The sequence below is a fragment of the Pteronotus mesoamericanus genome, unplaced genomic scaffold (assembly GCF_021234165.1).
Source record: "Pteronotus mesoamericanus isolate MK-2021 breed Mesoamerican mustached bat unplaced genomic scaffold, CSHL_Meso_final contig_163, whole genome shotgun sequence".
Lineage (NCBI taxonomy): Eukaryota > Metazoa > Chordata > Mammalia > Chiroptera > Mormoopidae > Pteronotus > Pteronotus mesoamericanus.
Window position 1 is genome coordinate 6,775,728 of NW_026555064.1, and position 18,725 is coordinate 6,794,452.

General features: G+C 44.4%; 1 protein-coding gene across 1 annotated transcript in view; it reads left to right on the plus strand.

Moving 5' to 3' along the window:
• Window positions 1-18,725, plus strand: part of ZNF827 (zinc finger protein 827) — a 154,924-nt gene that overhangs the window by 67,464 nt on the left and 68,735 nt on the right. The window contains exons 6-7 of the mRNA XM_054562789.1: window positions 15,990-16,229; window positions 18,542-18,599. Of these exons, the coding sequence (XP_054418764.1) occupies window positions 15,990-16,229; window positions 18,542-18,599 (298 nt within the window). The remainder of the gene's footprint in view (window positions 1-15,989; window positions 16,230-18,541; window positions 18,600-18,725) is intronic.

The window sequence follows — 18,725 nt, forward strand, 5'->3', positions numbered from 1 at the left end:
TCCCCGCCCCACCACTTCCCCTCCTCTCTCTTGTACTCTTTCTGTTACCCAGCCAACAGCTACTGATGGAGAACAGCTTCTGAGTTCAAAAGAGCAGCTAGACAGATGTTTCTTCCTCTCAATTCTGAAATCCAGCGGATCGTCCCTCTCCGCCTGGGGGCCCCCAGCAGACACTTCTGGATCTGGGATGAGGGCATGTTGGGCAGGCACAGCACCATCACGTACAGTTGATGGGAGGAGAAGAATCCCCAGAAACGCAATGCATCTTTGGGCGGGCAAGCAAGAGAGTGGTGTGAGATGAACGATGTGTATGAATCACAAAAGCTGAGGAGCAGATTGTGGCGATTGCTGTTATTTAAATATTAAACATCAGTGTGTTTTGGCCTTTGGGTGATGTCCCCTTTCTGGGAGGCTCTCAGAGAAGACATGGCCGGCCAGGGCTCTGCCTAGCCAGCCCAGCTTGTGGATGTGCTGAGAAGGTGCTTCTCCTGGCGTGACCTGCAGGCCAGCAGAATCAGCACAGGCTGGGAAGGAGAGGTGCTTAGAAATGCGAATTCATGAGCCCTGCTCTGGACCTGGCTGAACTCCTGCGGCTTTTTCGAGCCTACAGTTGATTCTGACAGCTAAGTTTTGAGAAGCACTGAGCTGAGAATACGGTTAACTAGAGAAATAAGTTTTGTTCATCTGAAAAGAATGCCTTAGGTTGAAGCTGACAGAGAACAAAGGTCTATTGAATGTACGTTTTGCTTCTTCAAAAGAACTATCTCTCGAGTAGAGATTCTTTTTAATTTATTGTGAAATAATGGTGCCTGGGAAGCTTTTTTAGAAGGGGACAGGTACCTAGTAAATTAAGAGAGTGTTGATTATGAGCCTCAGATAATACAACTGTTTTCAGTGTTCTTTGCTATTAAATTTCATGATTATTCCCAGGCAACGCGGGCACTCTATTAGGAGGAAATATCTTCCCCTCACTCCCAATAAATCAAAGACCATGTTGGGGACACTTCTATTCTAAAGGATTCCTTGAGATAAATTAGAGATTTTAGCTAAATAACTTCTCAGGGCAAAAATTATTCACTGTTCCATTTGGTATGTTTCCTTTGGAAATTCATAATCTATCGAACTTTATAAGCAGTAGGACTTCAATGATAATCTGCAAGAAAGGCAAGTAGGTGTTTCAGTTTTATACTAATGTCATCTTACATTTACCTTCTTCAAACTTATGTTATTTGATTAAGCAAGAAGATATGGGAGGCCTGGTTGTATCTAGTTCCTTGAGATTCTGTTTGCTCCCATACAGCTGAAAGCAAAGTTCACTCCGAAAGTGAACAGGTGACATGGTAGCAAAGCTACGTGAAAGAGTGAGGATGATGTAGGAGTATCGGTAGAAAAGTATTTAGTTTACTTATTATGTTAATATTGTCTGTTTATCACATTGTCAAATGCACGGTACTGTTAAAGTGGCATAGTCTAATCAGTCTGAAATTGAAAAATACTTTTTTTTACTTCAACTTTATTTGAGCACCTGAAGAAATTTATTGAACCCTTTACTCTACTTTTCTAAGAATTTCTATGTTTTAGATTGTTACATTTTAGAGTGACTTCTGGACTGGTTTTTAAGCACCTTCCCATTTTTTAAAATCTCTCTGTTGAGATACAATTCACATCACAAAATTTACCCATTTAAAGTGTTTTTTCACTTTAGTATTCAATGGTTTTTTTAGTATTGGATTGGCATAAAAGTCCATTTAGTTTTTTCCATAAAATAGAAGACATTTTTTATTTTCCCCAATAACTTCATAGATCTGGATATTTTGAGTATGTCAGCTATCTCCAGATACTGGCCTCTAGAGGCCAGGGGTGCAAACATCTTCCAATGCACAAGACAGCTCCACAGCAAAGAATTATTTGGCCAAAATGTCAATTGTACCAAGAAACTTAACAAACCACTTTTGACACGTTCGATTAGTCACAACACCTTCTCCATAAACTGCACAAATCTTATTATGCGTTTCAGTTGCATTTTTACCTTTCTTGAAATAATAAAGCATAATATCCTGAAGATGTTGCATATTTTCTTCCATCTTTAATATTAAAATGGCTGTACAAAAATTCACCAATTTTGATAAGTTTTTTAATGCACACTGATATGACAGCTCTCACAATACAATCGAACAAAATTGTTTCAAATGAAATTAAAGACAACTAAGCACTACTAGAGCCATCATATGGAAAAAGATAAACGAACTTTCTTGTCAACGCAATATATTCACAGAGTTGTGCAATCACCATCACATCCAATTATGGAATATTTTCATCACCCCAGTAAGAGACGCCATACCTATTACTGGACATTTCTTAGCACTCCCCTCTCCCCTAGGCCTAGGCAAACACTAATCTACTCTCTGTCTCAATAGATTTGCCTATTCTGCACATGTCATAGAAATTAAATCATACAAATATGTGATCTTTTTTTAACTGGCCTCTTTCACTTAATGGTTTCAAGATTCATCTGTGTTGTAACATGTATCAATACTTTATTCCTTTATATGGCTAAATAATATTCCATTGGATATTATTGCAATGGATTCAGCAATAATATAATATTAATTTTATACAGGATATAAAATGGTATAATTTTATACAGGCATAAAATGGATAGACCACATTTTGTTCATCTATTCATTCGTTGATGAACAAAATTTGGGTTGTTGCCCAACTTTTGCTACTATGAACATTTGTCAAGTGTTTTTGTGGACATATGTTTCATTTTTCTTGGGTAGATAGCTAAGAGTGAAATTGCTAGGTCAAATGGTAACTCTATGTTTAACATTTTGAGGAACTGCCAAGCTGTTTCCCAAAGCAGCTGTACCATTTTATATCCCCACCAGCAATGTATAAAGAGTTCCAGTTTTTTTTCACGTTCTTGCCAAAACTTGTTATTGTCTCTTTTTTATTACAGCCATCATATTGGGTGTGAACTAGTATTTCATTGTGGTTTTGATTTGCATTTGACTGATGATTAATGATGTTGAGCATATTCACATATGCATATTGGCCATTTATATATCTTCCCTGGAAAAATATCTATTCAAGTCCTTTTCCCACTTTTTAATTGAGTTATCTTTTTACTCCTAAGTTGTAAAAATTCCCTATGTGTTATGGATATAAGTTCCTTATCAGATACATGATTTGCAAATTTTTCCCATTCTGCTGATTATCTTTTCACTTACTTGATAGTATTATTTGCAGCAAAAAAAATATTAAATTTTGACTTAGTCCAATTTATCTCTCTTTTGTTGCTTGTGATAATTACGGAGTTATTATATTTTCCCTAATTCTAAAAATTAGGTAAAAATGGAGACTTGTTTAACATTAAAATGAAAGCCTGTCTTTACTTATATTAGCAAGCATTTAATTTTCATATACAAAGATGACAAAACCTAGCTTATTGGATGAATAACTCCATAGCAGAGTTGACTCCTTTGATGTAAATATTTGCTGTAGCATTCTGCGCTTCAGCTGATGACAAAGAATATTTGTGTCATTTTTGTTAATGATTTATAATGAATGTGACCGGCAATGGGCTTACAACTCATTGTCTGGATGACTTTGCTTATTGTCATATGTATCCTAAGCAACTCTTGGGATATTTGGGAAAGTTAAATCTAAGTAAGGAATTAGACTCCCTTTTTTTTTGACACTTGAGAACTCAGTGAGAATGGACGATGCTTGGAGTGTGAAAACTGTTATCCTATACAAACAAGGAATTGATCACTTTAATAAGATAAAAATGTGATGCTTATAGACCCAGAGAATTATTTTCTTGACGACCTAGACCTTGTTAAGCCCAGATATACAGCAGTGTCCCTTCCCTGACCATTTCAGCAGGACGGAGTCGGGGTGGCTGATACAGCTCTGCAGGGCCGTCCTTGGCCCAGCAGGTGAAGGGGCCTTGCTTCTAACAGGCTCTCCTCTCCCGTCGTCACCGGTGGTACCCTCACTCTGACGAGTAAGCCCTCTGTGTATTTTGTAAGTTCACGCACAGCTTACAGATCCTTGAACCCACACACCTGAGTGGCTGTTGCTGCTCCCCCACTTCACGTGGGGGCTTCGCCAGCTCACACCCCACAGCCAGTGCCCCTGCACCCCCTCTTCCCTCAGAGTCCTCAGCCCTCAGGCCACCCTTTTGCTTTCGTGACCCCGCTTCCTCCACCTCCCACACTGAGGCCTGGGACCCAAAAAGGCCGGACTCAAAGGGCACTTGTTTTATTATTATCTCCCTGTTGCATAGCTGCGTATGTTAATATAGCCACGAAAATTTGTATTGGCTTGTGTTCCCAGAAACCAGGCAAGAACGGGGAAAGGAATTTCCTAGCTCCACCTTCATTAGAGATTCATTCCTGTTTGGCTGGACCGGGGAGGGAGGGGTATGAGCACAGCTATAAGGCTGAGGGCAGGGCTGTGGGGTAGGGGGTGCGGGGTGGGGTAGGGTGTGGTAGGGGGGTTCCAGATCCTCTTTCACAGTGCTGAGCACAAGAAGGACGACACCTAGGACGTGCGTTTGCAGGTGGGGATGGCGCACCCTCCTCCTGTATCTCTGCGTGGTTTCCTGTCTTCTGGTACAAAGACTAGAGGTGCTCCCTTATGCACACGACAAGCAGTGGCACAAACACAGGGGCCGTTCGTAAATACCACTTGATGGTGACAACCCGAAGAAGAAGCTTTATTGTCTGAGGGACCCAATTGCAATGCGGATGCAAAAATTCGAGGAACTAGTCATTCTGTTCCATTTTTCACTCAGGATGCATTTCCCTGCCAGGGTGAAGCTGGGCCCCTTATCCATGCATTCGTGTCATCTCTACCACTCTAGCTTTTTACGGTTTTTGCCCCCAAGCTTTTTGGCTATAATGTTACCATAGTTCAGGTCTTGGGAGGGAGAGCACAACTATTAATTTTCTCAGCAAGAGATCGAAAACATTTTCATTCCGTAGTGGATTTTCTTCCACTATGTGACAGGTGAAGTGCATTGACCTTTCACCTGTCACTTACTCACGTCAAACAAGGAGTACATTAGCATGTATAATTAAAACCCATGGATCCTGGGCCCATCTGGGTTACAGGCTGATCATGCAGACCTACCTCTGGAGAAGGGCCTCCTCCCCCACTGCCAGGGAGCCTGTTTGCTGCAGCCAAGTCCCACTCAGCACATGTGAACCCCTGAGAATGACGGGACCATTTGTTGTCACTGGGCAGGGGAGTGTCCATGTTCGCCCAAGAACGGAACACTTTCATGAAAGGAACTGCTTCTTCTCCTTTATGGCTTCTACTGTTCTTATAGGAAGACAAAGGACTGAAAAGCGGAGGGATCTTGGCCTTCCCTCCTAATAATTATGCTGTTTACTCCACTCATATATGCATATCGCCCCCATATTTAAACCACCCTGAGTTTGTGCCGAAGGGTTAATAAGGACTGTGAAACTGCAGTGACTTGGGGGGCTTATTCTGGGATCGGAATCATCGCCCCTCCCTCTCAGTCTCTGCATGTTGGTAGGAATCTTCGCTTGGAATTCATCAATGCTTTCTTAGCCAACACATTGGGTAATATGTAGATAATATTCATTTTTCTTCTGCCTTTTTTTAAAAGCGCTCTGGGGAATGAAGAAGAAAACTAGGGACCAGGAGGATAGCTTAATCAAGACAGATGGTTATCTCCTTTCAATGACTTGTGCTAAATAAAACCTTTTGCACCTTGTTTATCCCATCCAAATACTGTTGAAAATATTTTCTCCTAAAACATTGTTCACATTAGAAAGCTCTTCCTAGCTGACTCCGTCTCAGCTTCCTTAGAGGCACCCAAAGCTTCACGTATTCATGCTGCGTGCCAGACCGTGGGTGATCAGCGTGGTGGCCTGGGTCTCAGCTGAGGGCCGGTGCCCTCTTCCCCTGTTTCTTTGCTCCTCACCACCTGCTCCAGAGAGGACACAGGAAGAGAGAGGAAGGGAAATTAAAATGAGTCACTTAGGCTACTTTTGTAAGTAGCTTTTATGTAAAAAATGCATGTGGAGAAGAAGGTTGAAACCCAGCCAAAATGCTTGGTGAGGGTATTCATGCACTCTGCGTCTCCAAGAATCCATGGGGCAAAATTAAGAGCCCAGCGAGATCATTCTCCACCATCTGATAGTTCCGCCCTCTGCTCAAAGACTCCCACAGGCATGATGCTAGGGCCTGGGCCCTATCAAAGGCGAAGCCTCATTTATCCTTGGCTATTAGGGCCTTGTTTTTTGGCAAAAATATGTTAAGATTTGTTAGGGTTTAAATGAACCCTATACTTCAGCTTTCCTCTACTTCTCATTCTATCTTTCTAGTTATTATCCAAGGTCTTCCTTCTTTTCTTTTTTTTTTTTTTCCATTTTTCTAATTTATTCTTTCATTCAACACATATTTATTGAGCTCCTGTTGTTTCCCAAGCCCCAATTTGAGTGCTAGGGATGCAAAGGTGAACGAGACGGTGCCCTCCGTTGCATGGAGCCTACCTTCCCATCCCGTCCCATTGGGTGGGCACCCCTTTCTTGCTGACGGCCGTGCCTGGGCTCTGGTCTCCGGTGCGCTGGGACACTCTGCCCTCTGCACCACGCTCGCCAGCCCTTCTCTGCCTGCTGGAAATAGCGACCAGTGGGAGAGGCGCCGTCGGGGCTTCTCGGCAGAGATACATACCCTTCTGACATGATTCAGTAATATTTAGCACCACCTAAGAAAAGCATTTTAAACTGTCTGCATAGACTAAAGTCCTTTTTACCATCTGTTAGTGGAAAATACCTAAAAAGTTCTGTGAAACTCTCAGTAATGGAAATAAAACTCTTTGCTTGCCCCTTCTTCTCTTTGGGCATGAAGGACCCCCTCCGTCCTTCTCTCCCCTCTTTGGACATAAAGCACTTGACAGAGGTAGACTTTGCTTTTTGGCAAATTTTTTTTTTATGTCAGCAGGAATTCTGTTGAATCTTTTAGGAAATCTGTTTAAAACCTACACGTGCATACCCACCCCCTCCATTCACGTTCATGGGAAGATATAGAAAGGCCCATTAATCACAATAAATGAGGTGAACAGGGCTTACATTTATTAAATGGCAAAGGATAATGATGTTAAATAGCTTTAAGGTTAGATCAGATACTTTAATTGACCCTATTCCTTTTTCTTTTTTTTTTAAATATGAGACAAGAAAAGTATATTCTGGACATTAGATGAAAAAATAGGTTAATTTTTAAAAAATGAGATCATTTGGAATGTTACCAAATGGCAGACACATAGTTTAAATACACCTCTTTAGCTAATTTCCAATGAAATCATCAAATGAAAAGAAAACAAGATGACTGGGAGAGGTTTTACATTAACACCAGGACACTCAGGGTTCAGCAGCTCATGACTGAGCAACTCCACATCGCTGCCGATGGCAGGCGCTGGTCTCCCAGGGCCTCTGACACTCTGAACTGTCATCTCGACAAAAGTGAAATGGGGAAAAAAGTGAAAGGGACGACAGGGGAAAGTAGGACTTATTCAGACTTGTGGTCACCTTCCACGTGACCACTCGGAGAGACCTCCTTTTATATCACAGGAACTTCCCATGCAGCTTAACACTAGGCAGTATCTTACCCAGAATCAAGTCCAAAATCTGTGCTGCAACCTTGGGCCCAGTTTTGTAGAACTCTGAAAACAGTAACGAATGCCCAAGGACCTGTCGCATTGCTTGTTGGTATTGGGGATGTGAAGACCGATTTAAAAAGCGACAGAAGAATAAAGAATCAAGTACGTTTGCCCTGACGGAAAATGCGTTTCTTGGACCCCTGAAAGAGAACTTCCAGATCTCACTAACTCTTTATTGCCTTAAGTTCAAGTTCTGTTTTTTTTAGGGCATATTTGTTCTTTGCAAACTAGTGAAATGGAACACCTGGGGCTGCTCATTGTGTGCTTTTAAGAACTCGATTCTAAGTTGACCCCCTGCTTGCTTCTGTCTAATTGTGAATTCTAGTGTGCATTGGTAATTCTTCAGATGTTTGTTCATTCCCTTCTTAAGTCATCAGGTAGCATACTGATATAGAAGGCAAATGCTCATTAATTTATGGTTTTGGTGCTCCAATTCCAAAGGTCAGTTCTGATAAAAAATGTTTTTGAAATTGTTTCAGGGATCAAAAATATAGTTATGTGCATGTCTAGAAAGGGAAGAGACATGCAAAAAACATGGCCCCATCATCATAAACAAAATTCTCCTAATTTTATGTTTATAACTATGAAGACTGGCTTTACCAACCTGGAACGATGATATAATTTAACTAATTGTTTAATGCATTATTTAATTTTGTGCAGATCTTTGCTTGTATTTCTTTTAGATATTGGTTTGGTCTCATGGATTCCTCAGTTACCTGTGCAGTTCTGGGTGAAAAATACTCTTTTTTTTTTAATAGAGGGAGGGGGAAAAAGTTCACTCCCCTGCCTCACACTGTTCAGCACCCCTGCCCACTGTGCCTGCTCCCTCCTCGTCTGGAGACCATGAGCCTCATCCATTCCAGAGACCCAGCCTCCATTCCACTGTTCCAAGAAGGAGGGGCTCAAAAATGCTATTCTCGAAGGTTCTTGTATATAAGGAAAATTTCCAGAGAAAAATATGTTTTCCTTCTTGGAAAGAGCTTCCTCTCTTTCTCCCCAAGAGCAGATGACTACTGGGTCCAGTGGGAAAGGCTCAGCTTCAGATTCCATTGCTCTGAGCAGGACCGGGGAGCCGTTGCCCGCCGAGGACCACTAGACGCTGAGCCTTGTGCCAGGGAGCCCAGGGCTACCCCCTAGAGAAGAAGGAGATTTTATATATGACTTCCCACGGAGAAGGCTATGACAGCCCAATCTTTTAAAGAAAATACCACTTGCCCCAGTTTGCTTGTGCTTCTGTTCTGTGTTGTAGCTTGTAGAGTGAGAGAGACGGGTAGGGGAAGAAAGAGGACAGGAAGGATAACATTCTGTATATAAGCATAAGGCTCCTAATCATCATCACAAGGATGGAGCTCCATGGTCCCCATTTCACTGGGGACCCAGCTCCTGGCCCAGGGTGAGGGAAGGTGCCAGCCCAAGGCCAACTTCATCCCCGTGCTGAGAAGACCATGCGCAGCTTCTGAGGAAGGACATTTTCATTTGTGCCTGCGTCCCTGCCTCTGCTGGGTGTTTGTCTCTCCCTGTGCCGCCACAGAAACTCAGCCCAACCCTTCATTCCATTTTGATTTTGGTGAAGGCACGATCAAGTAAGAGAAAAGGAAGGAACAAGGGCACGTGCCTTTATCAGATGCCGGGAATGACGGGCCCCGCGATAGGATGTCACCATGTCATCTCATGTCTTGTTCCTGGTCCTTTGTTTCACGCCACTTCCTTCCCGCCTGCAGTGTTGCTCACAGACTGTTAAGGAATGAACCCAACACCTACAGGAATCGAGTTTCATACCCGGACAGTGTTTTTATGCCCAACAAGAACTTTGTATCATCGAGGATGGCAAGTTGGAGATGAAAGATTTTCATTATTCTGATTGACAAGAATACCCCTCTAGATAAGGAATTGGTCCCACACGGCGAAGTTGGCATTGCTTCTAGAGGCCCTTTGAAGCTTCTCGTTATTCTAAAACACTTGTAGTTCAGGACCGTGACAGTGAGCAGTCCGGAGAGAGAGAATGGTCACTTACTACTCTTTATTTCTGTGCCATGGCCAGTGTGTCATCCTTTCGTGTCCTGTGTTTAAGTTCATAGCATGTGTGAGTATCTGGCAGACTGAGGGGTCAGGACGGGGAGCACAGCATTACATGCCTCTTGTGTGCAGTGCTTCATGGCTAACATACATGAAACGCATCGAATGTGCTGGGCCCTGTGCAAAGCCTTGGGGGTGACAGACAAATACGCATCCAGCTCCCCCCCGACAATTCAGTCCAGAGGGAAGTGAACTGTAAATAATAATTGTGGTGACTGCACTATCGCAAGGTCTGTACCATCTAGAGGCGGGGCAGAGCAGGGAGAGTGCCCGCCGGGGGAGAGAAGGGAATGCCGCTCACGGAGGGGACATTGAAACAGTTTTGAAATCTGAAGTGGGAGGTGTAATTGGGGTGTCTAAGAAGGGAATGAGGCGAGCAGCCACACGGCACGTCCAGGCAGCTGGGTATCTCAGCACTGCGGGCGCGTGAAGGCACGTGGAAGAGGACTGAGAGCTGGTGCGGAGACCGTGGGCCTGAGGCCTGTGCGGGATGGAAGCCGAGGGAAGGAACCCTTGTGGGAGGGCAGCAACCCAGGGGCAGGGGTGCAGCGGCGCTGGGGGCGAGAGGAGGCAGGGGGCTCTCGTGGTAGTGCCCGGAGGCCTCTCCTGTCTTCTCTGGGTTTCCGAGGCACACACCGTGCTGGACCACCCTCACCACCTCTTCTCCCAGTTCTTTCTGTCCACCTTCTCCCCAGGAATACATGGTAACACCTCCACCCCCTGCCGGTGCGCCACCACCTCCCCTCTCCAACCTCACCCAGACCCCCATTCAGAGGACACCTTCTCTGTGCATCACTGCTGAGTCCCTTACGGCTGCCCGTAAGCTACCAGGAGCTCCACTTCCTGCAGGGATCATAAATATGTCACCAAAACAGAACTGAAAAAAAATTTTTTTTTAAATTTCTCCCCAACCCAACTTTTTGTATTCCTGTCCCAAATCTAGAGAGCATGGCTTAAGGGACACCCTCCGGCAAGCCTGTCTTGTGATTGGCTCAGTTGGGGAGCCTGGTAGATGGGTGCCTGACATTTGCCTGGGAAATCCAGAGGGTGGGAAATGGGATGGCCAGCTGTTTTGGTGGCCAGTTGTGCTGCATGGGGCCTCTCTGTCCGATCAAACAAAAGACACTGTTTCCCGTGTCCCCCGCAGAGACCAAATTCCCACCAGAGGTCTGGCATCATGGGTGTTGATTTAAATGCTGTCCAGTGGGGCTGCCTAGGGAATCAATGGCCCCTCAACCCAACGGAACATGAGAGTGAGCAGGAGGGTCCCTGAGGCCAGCGGAGGAGATGAGTGACCCCAGACAAGAGGGGGTTCAGCCGGGTGAAGGGGACTGCAGCGGAGATCCCAAAGTTAATGCTTCGAAGACCCCATGCCCAAATCCTCTAAGTCTCTGCTGACCTGAAAAAGGTAAAATCGTTCTGGAACAGGAGAATGGAGGAAGTCCTTCCTCATGTCCCCACTCCTCTCTCTGGCTCCTTCTCAAGCCCTTCTCTGGGGTCCGAAAGGGCAGCTGGTGTGCTGGGTAGAAGGCAACAGGAAGGGAGAGGGAGTCTGCCACACTTCCTCCCCTCCCCCCACCGCACCCCCACCCTTGTAATGGGTAAGCAGCAGACTCTTCCAGACCGCAGGAAGGGCTGATCTTCAAAGGAACGTGGCAGCTGTGAATTAGCACATGGAATTGGGCCTTCTGGACTCTGAATCGAGACTGTTTTGCTGTTTAAAGGGGTTTTAAGGCTTTGTATCATCTAAGAATTATCAGGTATGGGCCTGCCTGAGCTTTCCCCCAGGGAGAGGGGAGGGACTCTTCCTACCAGGCAGGTTTAAAGAGACAATGGACTACAAAAAATAGAGTTGCTTTCATGTTTTCACCCTAGGAGTCCTGCTTATTCAAAGTACCAGTTCCACCGCTCGGTAGTGGCCCTGCAGCCAAACCAGACAAGTGATAGTCCCTGAACCGTCGGGGAGGAATACAATCCCTCCTCTGTGCTTCGGTTCCCTGTCTTCCTTGACTCCTCTTCCCACACTGCATTTGAATTTTACTTCTTGCATTCGTGTGCTGTTTGTACTTGTCTGATCATTCATTTAGATTTAAACTGCTTGAGGGCAAGGACTATGTTTTATTTACCTCTGTGTCACACATCATATATCTTAGTAGTTAGCACATAGTGGACGTTTTTAAAAGATTACGGAATGACCAGATGACTGATGAATGAAATCACACAGCTTGCTAGCTAGTACTGTTACGTGTATGAAGGTAGAAAAGACAGAATCATTGCATTCTTATTGCCCCACCCCATTGTCAAGCAGGGTTTGAATAGGGCTTACCTGATTCACCGACAGCTCTCCCACTCTTCGATGCCCCCAGCACACAGCATTCTAATCACTTTTCAATAGGACACAGCATCTTTTTATGGGCATATGTAATTGTTTTTCATCATTAAAAAAGAGGTAGGTAATGACAAAATATCCATACGTTTTATAGAGAAATTGTGAAATACAAATAAGCATTGAAATAAACATTCCATTTGCAGCCCACCTCCCAGACATAACCTGTTGCTAACACGGTCTCCCATATTTTTCCATGTGCCAATTTCTTTCTTGGAATAAGAGTATAAACCATCTGGGGTAAAATTGATGTTCATCCTGTTATTTTAGGAAGAGTCTACAAGGATTCATAATGGGCGTGGTGGGGGAAGATCATGGGAAAGAATAAAATCCCGAATGTGTAGACCCGTTCCCGGGTGTGGGCGTCACCGCTAACACGGTGAAATGATTCATTCAACCATTGCTCTGTTAGGACACCCCAGGCTGAAAAAGGAGAGAGCTGGCCTGGGGCCCCAGTGGGGCCTCTAACGGGCACCCTGTCCCCTCAACCTGCCTCCTGCATCTTAGGCCAGCCTGTCCCCACTCCTGGTGAGAAGGGATCCTAAGCTACAACTTCAGAGAAAAGGGGGTGGGAGGAGGGGAGAACAGGTAAAAGGGGGTATCCGTGGCGATGGAAGGAGACGTAACTTCGGGTGGTGAACCCACAATACACTATACAGATGATGCATTATGGAGTTGTACACCTGAAACCTGTATAATTTATTAACAAATGTCACCTCAGTAAGTTCCATAAAAAACAAAAGTAATAGGCTACACCATGAGAGGAGCTTTTTCTTTCTTCCTTGAAGCTGTGGGTGCTGATTAAGCTTGAGAGGAGGGGGGTTGAAAACTAGAATGTGGCAAAGACTTTACAGCGATGGTTTTCAGTTAGGGTGATTTTGTTCCCCAGGCAGCATTGGCAATATCTGGAGTTATTTGTGGTTGTCACAGCTAGGGCACGGTGACAGTGGCATCTAGTGGGTAGAGACCAGGGTTATTGCTAAACATCCTAGAATGTACCGCACAGTCGCCAACAACAAAGAAGTACCTGGCCCCAAATGTCACCGCACTGAGGGTGAGAAACGCTGCTTAAAAAAAAAAAGAAGGCAAGAAAGCCCTTGGCAATTATGCCTAGAAGAGCAAGGACTATAAAAATATTTATTATATTATGTCGTGCGCATTGAGATGTCCGTTTGAGGACTCCTCTCGGGGAGTCTGGAGTCCATCAGGTACATTAAGAATGCTAAAGGGTTTTATCAGTGGTCAGTATTTTGAGCATTTTTGAAAGGTCAAGGGTCGTCATAAGAAAGGGCAGAAAGCACTTCATGGAAACCATACGTGAAATCACCCCAAGTAGCTTTTAAAAATGGATTTCATTAAATTCAGTGGTGCAAATAGCCAGATGTTTTTTAATCCAGGGGCAAAGCTGTGGGAAGGGCGTGGGGAGAGGGGCAAGGATAAATGACGGAGCGTCTTTCTAGCTTCGCTCTGTATGTTGTTGAGCGATTTTTTTAACTAAATGAATCTCTTTCTAGTATTCCTCTGTGTTTGTCTTCAGGCTGGAGCATGCCTTGCAGGGTTCAGCGACATCATTATGTACCTGTGACACGGACCCCACTGTTTATTGTCCAAATAAAAGTACTTGGAGGAAACACAAAGAGGAGACCGAGTGCTGTGGCTGCTCCAATGGGCTGTCTAGCTGTCAGGGCAGCAGATCCCTAGGGGGCAGTGGGTGTGGCCAGTACTCCAGGAAGAATTCGATGGATGGATGCTGAACATGTCACTGGCAAAGCTTTGGAGGGTTTTTTTGTTGCTGCTGCTGTTTTGTTTTTTGGGTTTTTTCAGCATGATTGAATCAGTGAACTTGACTCCACAGACATACAGAAAAAAAACAGCTTGGCAGAGATAGGGAAGGGGGGAAGGGATCTCAATTAAGTGTTAACAGTTGCATACAGTTTAGTTGCTGACAAAAAACAAGTCGTTTTCTCTGAGAAGCATGTGTAATATGTCAAAAGAAGAAAAAAGAACAATTAGCGCACTTCTTATGTAAGAGCTTATTGATAACACCATATAATTTTAATCATTTAATTAAAAATGCTCCTTTATTGCAAATCAGTAAACCCTACATGTACTTGACTTTCACCTGTCTTATACTTAGCAAGGAAAGAACAGTTTTCTCTGACCACCCAGCTTGCAGCAATGAGATTTCCCCTTTTGCATCCCCTAACTTTATATTTTTTTATTGTTTTATCCATCCACCCATTCATATATCACCAATTGTCACGGAGTCGGTAGTTTAAAACAACAGAAACTATTCCCAGACAGGCTAGGGGCCAGAAATCTGAACCTAAAAGCTCCAGGGGGACCTTCCCCTCCTCCCCGCAACTTGTGGCGGCCCCAGGCGGCCCTTAGCTGCAGCTGCACAACTTCAGTCTCTGTCTCTGTGTTTGGGCGGCTGTTATCCGACACTGTAGACCGGGCAGCTTATACACAACAGAAATTTATTTCTCATAGTTTCGGAGGCTGGGAAGTCCAAGGTCAAAGAGTCCTAATATGGTGTCTGGTGAGAACCCCCTTTCTGGTTCATAGAAAGGTATCTCTTTACTGTGTCCTTGCAGTGGACGTGGTAAGGGAGCTCTGTGGGATCTTCTTTGTAAGGGCACTAACCCCACTCACGAGGGCTTCACCCCAGTGACCTAAACACCTCCTGAAGGCCCCACCTTTAAATACCCTCACACTGGGGGTTAGGTTTTAACATACCAATTTGGGCGGGCACAAACATGTAGTCTTTTTTCACGTGGCCTTTTCCACTGTGTGCATGTCTTGTCCTCTTCTGTTCATTATGAGGATACCTTATTTCAAAATAAGGTTATATTTCCAGGTTCCTGGTGTTAGGACATACACGTATCTTGTGTGGGGGTCACCATGCAACTCAGTACTCTGTCTGTCTGTCTGTCTGTCTGAGTCCTATTTGTTTTGTGTTGTCTGGAATGCTCAGTAGATACTAATAAATGCTTATTGATTTGGAAGCGTGACCCAAATTAATGGCTGGGCTAATTGTGCCACTTTGTTTCAAAGATGTTCTTTTGTTCACTCTAAGGGGCACGTGGAAATAAAGATAGTCCAGCCTTGCAAAGTGAATGTATGTTTCAGACTAGACCAAACATTGAACATTCACACCTACAACAAGAATAGTCAGTAAATCGAATCGTTATTATAACCTGTAAGATTGCTGTTTTTCTAAGTGTTAATCCTTGGGCTGCAATTAACTTCCTAGGTGGTCTTGAGGATTAGTAGCTCCCAGCAAGGCGTAAATGTTTTAGTTGAATCAACTCTATTTATCCTTTATTAATTTAGGTGCCCTAGGAGAGAAAGAAAAAGAAATGATCAGAGCTTTAAAAACAGAGGGAGAAAATCATTATTTTTATATGCTAGCTCTTACTTGACTCATCGAAATTGAGTTATAAAACAAGACGGATGTGTACCGTCTGCTCTGTAAGTTCTGAAAGCAGCGTGGCGGAGAGGAAGGGGTCCATGGGAGTGGCCGGAAGCCCCTGGGCAAGAACCCTGCGTTCGAGTCCTGAGGACCTAGACCTGGTTCTGTTGCCCTTCCAGTGGCCTTGGGCAAAGTTGCTTAGCTTTGCAGACCTCGGTTTCCTACTTTTTCAGGAAACCAAATGGGTCAAACAAGCAGTTTTTCCACCTGTGCCCCAGGGTGCCATGGCTCTGTCTCCCCAACTGCTGCTTAACCCCATGTTCACAGTCCTCTCGGTGATTAGACACTGGGTTTGGTTCCGAATTAAGACACTCCGGTGTTTTTGTTTGTCTTCATGCACCTGCTTGCAGCGGAAAGCTACAAGGAAACCCAGATGGTGAAGATTAAAGAGGAACCCATGGAGGTTGACATCCAGGACTCGCATGTCTCGATATCACCCAGCCGCAATGTTGGCTATAGCACTTTAATCGGGCGAGAGAAAACCGAACCCTTGCAGAAGATGCCAGAGGGCAGGGTGCCCCCAGAGAGAAACCTCTTCAGTCAGGATATCTCTGTGAAGATGGCCTCCGAGCTTCTGTTCCAACTGTCAGGTATGTGTGCGTGCCTGGCGAAGTCAGTTATTGGCAGGAAAGGCCCTCAAACAGAGTGGAAACACCCACATGATAGGATTTTTGTAGACAGAAATCAATTTTGTTACTTGAACATGCCTACTGGAACTCAAACTCAGTTGATAAAATGTTGCCAAGTTGAACTCCTGCCAAACTTTCTTTAATAAATAGTTAAGAATCGTTTGAAATTAGAACTCTATTCAATTCTGTGCAAATGATCCCTGTGGACTAGGCTACACGTCTCACCTCTAATTTTGTTTAGGCAGTTGATCTGATTAACAGTCTTTTTTTTTTTTTTTTCTAATGTGCAAAAGATAAACTTCAGTTTGCTCCAACATTGACTGAATTACCATGAATTCCAAATTAGTGTGGTCTGAATTAATGAGATTTTACTGTATCACACACATACGCACACACACAAAACAAAACAAAACAAAAAAACAAGGAAAGGGAGAAGCAAAAGATGAAGAATGAGGATTCTTTCTGGCCTAGAAGAACATTTTCAGTAAACTGTGTTAACTTCAAATCCTTGAAATTCAAATGTGTAATAATAACCAACTCAGCTACACATCTTGATAGAATAGTTGAGGATTCTAGTACCTAAATTTTCCCCTTCATTAACTCTTTCAGGCTGCATACTTTTTGTCCTTAACAGATTGTCTGAACATGATTGAGATTGATGATACATACACGTATAGGATTTAGATTAGCGTAGACATATACCTCCCTCGTCTATAGTCAAGTATTTGTCTACCAATTGGAGTTCATGCATCAGTAAAGTTTGTCACTAATGTTGGATAAACTCTTTGGTATGGATAACCAATTTAAAGCACCCATTAGATGCCTCATTATTTAAGTATTCGCTTGTTTTCTCCACTAAGAAAAATACCAAGAAAGCGAAAAGAATCTAGAATCCATGTGCATCGTAAGACGTCACCGTCTCCTTGGCCAGCGACACACCCCACTCCTGGGAAACTGGAGTTGGGGGCCTGCGGGTCCTCCCACAGGGACTGCGTCTGTTCAGAGCTCTGCCAGAGTGGAAATAGTTAATTCTGTAAACTCAGTAGGACACACAGATCTTTGCAGGCTCCAAAAAAGCTCCCAGACTTGCAAAAATGCTTTTTTATTTTTAACAAGCTGAAAACATATCTAAAAACCATATAAGTTTGCAGATGATGTAGCAGTTAAAACTGGCGAAAGCAAGGCCAGCGAGGCTCTCTTCAGAGCCTCCGTGTCTCAGCGCTGTTATCGCAGTCTGTGATCAGCCAGAAACTCTGTGTCTGAGAGTTCTCCCCCTGGCGCTGCCACAACTGCCTGGGTGACCTCAGGCAAGTCATTTAGCCCCGATTTCCTGCTTTCCAAAAGAATACAGCCTGGGAATCTAAATTCACCCTCATTGTCCCTGCTGAGCGGACAGAAAGGAATTGTCCACGCAAACTGGCATGCCACAGCTTCAGACTCTTGTGTTACAGAGGATGGGACAGATGTTGTAAATCTTTGTTGAAACTTTTCCAAAATTTGTAAGATTAGAAGTTTTTTTTACTTGCCCTGCCGTTGAAACCTGAAACCCTGGTGGACTTGGCCGGGTTTTCTCCGGGTGCGTAAAAGAAGCCATTGAGAGCGGTGGCGGCCAGGGCCGAGGCCTCGCGTTTGAACTGCGTCGGGGAGGCCAGAGTTCGACTTTTGTGTTCTTGAAAGCTAATGAAATAATTTCTGACAGCTGGTAGGTACAGACCTCAAGACGGAGGAAGGGAGGGTTTACCTCTCCTTGTCTCCTGGTATTTTTTGTCGTGTGACATTTATCGGAATAAGGGCCCAATGACTGCAGCGCCCAGAGGTCCTGCGGCTGTTTTTATAGCCCCGCTCACAAAGGGCCTGACAATACAGAAGGCTTAAGGGTTGCCATCAAAGTCGGAAGCAGAACAGTTGCAACAACGGCATTTTTCATGCTGAATCAGAGGAAGACAGAAAGATCTAGTAGAAATAACTTTGTGCATGTGTGTGCGCATGTACGTACTCGGGCCTGATTAAAACCAGACAACACACTTGAAATTTGTTAGTAACCGTTTCCTTTTGATTGGTTTTTAATCAGATATTTTTTGTGGATGTTCTCTCCATGCTTCTGATGATGATCCTCACCAGTTAGACAGGGAGGGTTGGGCTGTTTAAAAAACAGAAACCAAGAAGAAAAGCACGCGAGAGAAAGAGCTGTTGAGGCTGTTTCTGCTGAAGCCTTAAGACACAACCGGAGTGTCCCTGACCTAAGCGGTGTGTTTCATTCTTTCTCCTCACAGAAAAAGTCAGCAAAGAGCACAATCACACGAAGGAGAACCCCATCCGGACAACCACCAGGTAGGCACTCCATGCGGGGCCCCTCAGAGCGCCCCTGAGGGGCCATCAGCCCACAGCACGCGGCAGCCATTGTTCCCCAAAGCGTTTGAGCCCTCTGGGTTCAAAGGAGCCTTGGCCTTGACCGCT